Here is a 9,118-nt window from a genome sequence, read left to right as displayed (position 1 = left end):
TGGCGCCTGCTGGGCTTGATCGAAGGCTGAGTCCAGTGCGTGGACCGCCGTTCCCTCTTCGCGGGATCGTTGCCCACGATGGCGGGTCTCCGTCTCTTTCTTGCTTCCCCTGTTTTCCTGTTGGTTGTATGGGACGAGCTCCCTGTGGGCTGACGGAGAGCCCTGGCTAGGTGCAGCAAAGTAACGCGCCGAGTGCCAGTGAGAGGTGAAGCTGGCGGGGCTTCTGGGACGGGTGGGGACGCGGAGAAGTTTCTCTCTAGCTAAAGGTTTGTAAGCGCACCAATCAGCACTCTGTCAAAACGGACCAATGAGCTCTCTGTAAAACGAACCAATGAGCTCTCTGTAAAACGGACCAATGAGCTCTCTGTAAAATGGACCAATCCGCAGGATGTGGTGGGGCCAGATAAAGGAATAAAAGCAGGTCACCCCCCCCCCCCGCAGCAGCGGTAACCCGTTGAGGTCCGCTTCTACGTTGTTTCTTTCTATCTACGATAACTCTTGGTGCTGCTCACTTTTTGGGGGTGCACCGCCTTTAAGAGCTGTAACAGTCCCCGCGAAGGTCTGCAGCTTCACTCCTGAAGTCAGCGAGACCACGAACCCACCAGAAGGAAGCAATTCTGGACACACCATCTTTAAGAACTGAACCACTCATGGCAAAGGTCTGCGGTTTCATTCTTGAAGCCAGCGAGACCAAGAACCCACCAATTCCTGACACAGTATCACAGCAACTTCTGGGGAAGGCATCACTGGTACAAGTCACATCTTGTCACAGATAAGTAACTACTTTGGAGGTTCTATTAAAAACTCTTCTTTTAGAAAGTGCACAATGGACATATAGGCTCTAATTGAGGCTATCTAAGCATGTACTACTTCTGTATTCAGACAAATTTTTTTTTCTTAAATTTATAAGCTTCGGCGAGAGACAGACTTAGATTCAAATCTGGGTGCTGCCAACTATTATCTGTGTCTCTTAGAGCAAGCTGTTTCTTTTCCTGAGCTGTGTTGTCTCTAACTCAGCCACATTCTCTACCACCATCTCTGGAATTTCTCAGTGTGAGATTTGAGGGATATCTAGGGTGTTTTAAATTAGAGTCATAATTGAATTTACTACAGGTAGTGGAAATAAATAATAAATAAGACTGTAGAATTTGGGTCCGCTTTTTATAGAGTCTGAAGTTTGATATATTAGTTCTTTTCTCTGAAAATATTTTCCATATTTCCCAGAACCAGTAGTATGTATACACACACACACACACACAGAAATCTTCAACAAATCTAACTGCCCAGTAAGACACCCAGGTGATTATGCACATTATAAACTACTGTGTTTTACAAAGATAGTTTATTATTAATCTTTTAGTGTTGTTCTGTTTCCTTTCCTCACCCAATCCTATGTGTCTCTGTGATTCTCTGAGATTCGTCCAAGTTGTTGTGCGTTGCCCATGGTTCCTTTCCCTTTCCTCTTGTTAATACTGTATTTAATTTGCTACAAGGTCAATGTTTATTTAATAACCTAGTGTTGGCAAAAAAAACTGTTATGAATGATACAAATATATAGCCTATTTCTTCTCCTAACACAATACTTTTGTCATCTTACAACATGAAATAGAAGCTTATTAGCCCCCTCAAAACTTCACATTTTTGGGATCTGTTTGTTCCCTGGTCCCTTCATTCTCTTGTTCTCATTCTCTCTTCACATTCCCTCCTTTGGTCATTCTTTCTCTAGATAAGAAATATATCCGCCGGGCACGGTGGCTCACTCCTGTAATCCCAGCACTTTGGGAGACCGAGGTGGGCGGATCACAGGGTCAGGAGATTGAGACCACGGTGAAACCCCGTCTCTACTAAAAATACAAAAAATTAGCCGGGCGTGGTGGCAGGTGCCTGTAGTCCCAGCTACTGGGGAGGCTGAGGCAGGAGAATGGTGTGAACCCAGGAGGCGGAGCTTGCAGTGAGCCGAGATCACGCCACTGCACTCCAGCCTGGGTGACAGAGCGTGATTCTATCTCAAACAAAACAAAACAAAAAACAAACAAACAAACAAAGAAATATGTCGTTTTGGCTCATTGCATTTTAAACAATACAATGTATATAAAATTAAGTGAAAATTCATATCCCTACATTTTCAATCTTATAATGTAATAATCACATCAAGTTGTTGCCAATCCTTGTCTTCTGGACTTTTTCACATACTGGACATCATGCCATGTCAAAGTAGATACATTTGACTTTTTTTTTTTTCAGACGGAGTTTCACTCTTGTTGTCCAGACTGGAGTGCAATGGTGATAGCTCACCGCAACCTCTGCCTCCCAGGTTGAAATGATTTTCTTGCCTCAGCCTCCCAAATAGCTGAGATTACAGGCATGCGCCTCTATGCCCGGCTAATTTTGTATTTTTAGTAGAGACGGGGTTTCTGTATGTTGGTCAGGCTGGTCTCCGTTTGACTTATTTTTAATGGCTACATACTAGCCCATTGCATGGACATACCACAACTTGTTTCTTTCTTTTTTTTTTTTTTTTTTTTTTTTTTTTTTTCCTACCACTGCTGTAGAAAGCAGAGCATTTCCCTCATTGCCTTTATAAGTTCATGTATTTTTCTAGTGGAGAAGTAGTGGAAAGGAATGAAAAGGTATTCCTATAACAATTTTTTGAAAAAACAAAACTTCTCCAAACTCTCCCACTTCTTGATCTCTTGCCTTAGAGGATTTAGGAAAATGGTCTGGTAAAGTTACAAGTTAGCTATATATTATCCAATAAGAATAGATAATTACTAAATCACCACTTCCCTCTCTCCTGTCAATTCCCCAATAAATGCGACTGAAATGGGCCAAGCTCTCAGCTCTGAACCAGGAGAAGTGAGAGGGAGCTATAAATAACTTAAAAAAGGTACCTGCTAAAAGCACAGTTGCTTTTATTTTATATATTATGTAAAATATTAACCTTTATATATTACATAAAATACAGGTATATAATATATATATAAAGCAATTTATATATCTGTCTATTTGTGTATATATATGTGCAAATATGCTATCTCGTCTGGTTGAAACATTCAATTTCATTAGTATTTAACACATCTTATTCATTAGCAATGTATATCTGTTAAAGGTGAGGTACCAACATACTATTCTGACTTGTTACATTTTGCAAATTATACTGGAGCGATATCCTCACACAAAAATATTACTGGCTGAAAACTAGAAATGGAGTGACACCGTGCTTATAAGCTGTTCTTACCTGCTGGACTCTGCCTGTCTCTCATTCCCTGGAATTGGCTAGCTTTCAAAACCACAATATTTAATTGTCAGTTATTAGCCCCCACAACTCCAGATTAGCTTTTTTCTCCTCTGCCCCCATACAGGAAACAGTCAATACTCAATATTCCTTCTTACATTTCAACTCCTTTATCACCAACAGCATTTAACATTATTTTATTTGATTCTAACAACTTCAATCTGATCAATTTCACCTGCATTTAAAGGAAGCCTGTTAGCTAGGTTTACAATGCAGAGGGAGAGAGGAAGGTAAAGGTTTTGTGTCCCTTTAATCACCAGGGAGAATGTTTAGGTTCCTAGAGCACACACATACAAAAGGTTTTCATAAACAGTCTTACCTTCCTTAGTTGGAGGAGAAGACAAGCAGTGTTTATCCCTTAAAGCAGAGATCATGAAAGCCCCCTTCAGCAGCCTCTACAGACCTGCCACACTAGCCCCATTCCTGAGCCATCTGAAAGTTCCTGAAGGAAACAGTGTAGCATTTGACTACTCTTGCATAACATTTTCATAATCCACACCCATTGTCCTAAGGAAAAACCTGTTTTCCTCATCCACAGGGATCAGGAAACAATCAAAACAGAAGCTTGGGACAGAATGGCACCTTCAGACAACTAAATCAGACTGAAAGAGACTTCCGGCACTGATGGACACTCAGAATTTTATGAGCTCTACTTCATGCCAGACCCTCGTCTGGGAAAAGGAGGTGTTAAGATGAACACATTGCTTTCCTCTCCCCCTAAGAGCTTGCAGCCTTTTAGGGCCACAAATGTAAAAACAACTAGTAACTCCTGTGGAGGAATATTAAGGCCACAGATGGAGAGGGGATGAGTTATCCATAGGGAATTTGGGAAGCCCTCTCCCAGGGGATAATGCTTGTGATGAGCTTTCCTGATGAACGAGGGTTGAATAGGTTTGGGGCTGTGGGGAGTATGTTGAAGGCAAACAGCACCATATACCAGAGGCACAAAATTAGCCAACAGAATGATACATTCAGGGAATTGTGAAGAAGTCTGTGTGACTGAAACATAGAGTATGTGGAAACAAAAGAGAGAGATGAGACTGAAGAAGCAGAAGTGTTGTCTGATGGGCTAACTTATGACTTAGAAAATAATAACTGTGATGGGGGTACTATAATTATTCTACACTTCAGTGTCTGAACGTAGCACATTGTTTGTAATTGAGAACGAGAAGCATTGGTGGAAGTAGTTTAATGTATATCTAATTGCTCTGTGTGCTCAGAAAATGGGTAGTCTGGTTAACCAAATGACCTAGCTTAAGTGAAGGCACTGATTACCAACTTCCAAATAATTAGAATAATTAAAATACTTTAAATATTAAGGCTGTCATTACTGCTTAAGAATATTCCTTTCACAATTCAGAAGGATGTTCAATATTTTAGAACGGTTCAGTCCTGTTATCAGTGTGAATGTCATTCACCTGTCAGTGTGAGTGTCATCCTGCGTAAGGACAAAGGTGATTGCTAACAAGGTCTGAGGCGGAGGTGAGTTCAGGGTTCTCCTATTTGAGAAAATCACTTGCGTTTGAGAGTGTTTTTATACCTTCATGTGCTGGGAACCCTCCTGACAAATGAAGCACTATTCTGGTAATGTTAATACAAACAAATAGTCAAAGTAAATCTCATCTCCCCATGTGATCTCACCAACATATGGTCTTGTGGTTGAAACTTGGCAAGTTAATTGTCATAAGAACCCTGAAAGGAAGATGGAATGAATTGGTAATTTTATTCGTAGGTCAAACCTCCTTCCTTATTTCCCTGTTCCCACAGACCCACAAACCCTTGAAAGAGCAAGTATGTTCTATTGTTAACATTTCTTCCTCCAGTGAAGTTGCATTAATGACTATAATTTGCTCTATTACTAGTGGCTTTGAAGTTTCATTAAGTGCTCTTACATCCATTATTTTGTTTTGTTTTGTTTCTAAAGACCTTTTGGATACCTGGAGCAGGAATCTTGTTTTGTTTTCTCCCCTACATTTAACATGTCAGAAGCTAAAGCTTAAGACAGGCGACTTTCTTTGCCCAAGGTCACATGACCTGAACTACAACTCATGCTTCTATCTTGAAGCGTGAATATCCTTTGTGTAAGATCATAGTGCCTTGAGCACATTTCCTTACAGTAGAGTAATCAAAGACAGTAAATTGTACTGTTGGTCTCCAGGAAATCCTGACCAGTTTTCATAGCCTCCCAGTGAATATCTTTTTATAAGATCATAGTGCCTTGAGCACATTTCCTTACAATAGTGTTGTCCACAGGCAGTAAATTGTACTGTTGGTCCCCAGAAAATCCTAACCAATTTCCACAACCTGCCAGTGACTTTTAGATGATCCAGTGCCCATCGTCCTTAGCCTTCTGTAATGTCCTAACCAGGTCATTAGATAGGTTGCTTAAAACTTGGCTTGCTTCCTTTCACCTTGACTTTGACTTGTCTTGCTTTCACCTGGTTTTCCCAGGTTCTGTCTCCTGGATCTACTTGGACTTCTCTTCTCTAGTAGCAACGTGAAATATCATATCTCTTTTGGATGGCCTGTTTGTCCTGAATTTGTTTCTTCTATCAGTATTGCTTTTTTGATCATTTCTAGAAAGACTGTGGACTACAGGTCATGAAATAAGTGATGTCTTACTCTTATTTTTGGCCCAGTGCCATGCTCAGCATCTCAGCCTTCCAGTCACCTGTCAGAGAGATGTTGTCACTGGGGGATATAGGCACAAAACCAACATCCCCCAAATAACCTGGACAGGTACAAAGCTCTTCCACTGTACACCAGTAAAGGGGACAGTTGAACCCTCACTGCATCTACTTCCTGTTTTATGAGCCAGAAGCAAACAATGAGCCTATCATCCAGTAGGTTAGCACCAAGATGAGCGTCATGGGGCAGGTCAGTCCAAAAGGGCTTATTTACCCAAGGTAGACCGGGTGGATAGTGTAAAAATCTAAATCCTAATCGAGGAACCAAAGCCATACCTAGGAATACAATGCAGAATGTCATGTCTAAGGATCAAGATGAGTTTTCAAGATGAAGGTTCTAAGGAATATGGGGTCCAGTATGGTGAGAGAGAGACCTGCTGCTATAGGACCCAGGTAAGGACAGGAGACATGTAAACAATAAGGAGTAACTTGCTTTTGGCTTTAGGATTAATTATGGATGCAGATGTGATACAGAGGGCAAAGACAACCAAATACACAGATCCGTGAGTAGCCATCTGCAAGACCAAGACAGAAAGCAGAAAAAGGAAAGGAAGTACCTGAAAGAGGAAATGGTAGGTAGTGGAAAGCGGGATGACAGAGTAGCAAAAACTCTGGTTTAATAAAACCAGGGCTCCACCCTTATCCAGCCACACTGAGCTGGTCACACCTTCCCAGATTCTCTGCTCTATCTTGCCTCCATGACTTTGCATGCACTTTTCCTTCTGCTTGACACATTCCTGGTTGGCCCACTTGAAAAATTCCTAAGTATTGGTGCAAAAACAGTTGCGGTTTTGGACTGTGAATTTTAAATCATTATAACTAGGCTCAAGCACATCTTTGTTAATCAAAATAGGAACTATTACCATCAACACATTTTTGCCAGTGAGAAAGTTTGTTTATTCCAGTAGCATAAAAATCCATGCTTCAGGATTCGATGAACTCTTGGAAAGCATTTTCTGCATCTTACTGGTTGTGGAAGTGTTTTCTCTGCAAAAAGTGTTGACATGCTTGGAGAAGTGGTGGTCAGTTAGTGACAGGTCAGGTGAATATGGCAGATGAGGCAAAAACTTCGTAGCCCAGTTGGTTAAACTTTTGAAGTGCTGGTTGTGCGACATGCAGTTGGGCATTGTGGAGAATTTGGTCCTTTCTGTTGACCAGTGCCAACTGCAGGCATTGCAGTTTTCCATGCATCTAATCGATTTGCTGAGCATATTTCTCAGATGTAATGGTTTTGCAGGAATTCAGAAAGCTATAGTGGATCAGGCCAGCAGCAGACCACAAAACAGTGACCATGACCTTTGGTTAATGCAAGTTTGGCTTTGGGAAGTGCTCTGGAGCTTCTTGGTCCAGCCACTGAGCTTGTCATACTGGTTGTCTATAAAATCCACTTTTCGTTGCACATCACAATCTGATCAAGAAATGGTTTGTTGCTGTTGTGTAGAATAAGAGAAGGCAACACTTCAGAATGATGATTTTTTACATTTTCCCTCAGTTCATAAGGCACCCACTTATCGAGCTTTTTCACCTTTCCCATTTGCTTCAAATGCTGAATGACCATAGCATGATCAACCCCGAGTTCTTTGTCAGCTTCTCGGTAGTTGTAAGAGGATCAGCTTTGATGATTGCTCTCAACTGGTTGTTGTCAACTTCCCATGGCCAGCCACTGCACTCCTCATCTTCAAGGCTCTCCTTTCCCTTTGCAAAACTTCTTGGACTGCCACTGCACTGTACATTCGTTAGCAATTCCTGGGCCAAATGCATTGTTGATGTTGCAAGTTTTCTCTGCTGCTTTACAACGCATTTTGAACTCAAATAAGAAAATCACTCAAATTTACTTTTTGTCTAATCTCATTTCCATAATCTGAAATAAATATAAAATAAACAGCAAGTAATAACTCAGCAAAAAAAAAAAATTGAGACATGAATTAAAATGATGTGTAAAATAACCACATTTATTTAAGAATGTATTCCAATATCAAACAGCAAATTTCAACAATGCAAAAACCACGGTTATCTTTGCACCAATTTTCCAGGGCTTGGCTTATAGATGATTTTCTTTATAAATCTCTCCTTGAAACCTTACTTGCCAATTTATTTGAGCACTATGTTCCCAACACTATTCTAATTTAAGCCTCACCTCAACCCCATGTTATACATGCTGCTGTTATTCCCATTTTGCAGTGGAGAAACCTGAGACATGGAAAGGTTAAGGAGCACAACTTCTCCGAGGAAGAATCAGGATTCAAGTCTAGGTAGTCAGCTTGAGGGTGTGCATTCTGAACTACACTACCCTGTGTGTTTCCTAACACAGAGTTAATCCAGCCTTACTGATGCCTTTAACCGTGCCTTGCACATATTACTGTAATATCACTTACCACACATCATGGTAACTATTTAAGTGGCTTTCTTACCCGTTAAACTAGAAAGTTCTGGGTCAGCAAGTCAACAGCGAGTTAATCACTGTTATTCATAGCCTCGTACTTGTTAACACCAGAAAGTGTTCGCCCTGTATTTCTGATCTCAATTAATGACATAACCATTCACTCAGAATCCAAACCAGAAATGCGGGGATTATCCCAAGCTTATCCTTTCTTCCCCATTCTCATCACAACCAAGTTCTGTCAGTTCATTCTCCTGAATTCTTCTCAAATTTATCCTTTACATTCCATCTCCACAACTACGACCTGTTCACACCTGAACATTTTTTCCTGAGTTACAGCAGCCAGCTTTCCATTCTTCTTGATTCCTGACTTCCTCTCACTCCAATCTATCCTCGCAGCTAGTAGTAATTTAACATGTCACTCACTCATCATTGTCACTGTTTCCGGACCCCAAACATTTTTCCCCACACATCACACCCCTGTAGATGCTGCTTCCTCTTTTGGGACAAACTTCTCCTGACTTCCTTGTTTCTATAGTTCCCACTCATCATCATCTGAACACCCAACTCAATCAGTTTACATTACTTTCCATTCCACAGTTACTGGAAGCTCAGTTGGGCTCCAGTGCTACCCATTTACCCACAATGAAACTAAGCATTCTTGTTTATTTCTGTCATGACTGGTCTTCCATGACCCTGTTTTGGGTTTTGTTTGGAATATATACCTAGAAATGAGATTTAAGGATTTGGGTAGCT

General features: G+C 41.0%; 1 protein-coding gene across 1 annotated transcript in view; it reads right to left on the bottom strand.

Annotated features, from left to right (window-relative positions):
- The window catches only part of CCDC129 (coiled-coil domain containing 129), a 141,666-nt gene extending 137,937 nt beyond the window's left edge, over positions 1-3,729 (bottom strand). Inside the window, exon 1 of the mRNA XM_011925692.1 lies at positions 3,615-3,729. Coding sequence (XP_011781082.1) covers positions 3,615-3,669 — 55 coding nt within the window. The 5' untranslated portion in view covers positions 3,670-3,729. The remainder of the gene's footprint in view (positions 1-3,614) is intronic.
- Between the last annotated feature and the right edge of the window lie 5,389 nt (positions 3,730-9,118).

This window comes from Colobus angolensis, unplaced genomic scaffold, assembly GCF_000951035.1.
Source record: "Colobus angolensis palliatus isolate OR3802 unplaced genomic scaffold, Cang.pa_1.0 Scaffold652, whole genome shotgun sequence".
Taxonomy (NCBI): Eukaryota; Metazoa; Chordata; class Mammalia; order Primates; family Cercopithecidae; genus Colobus; species Colobus angolensis.
The sequence above is the reverse complement of the archived record's forward strand: the minus strand, read 5'-3'. Positions and strand labels throughout refer to the sequence as shown.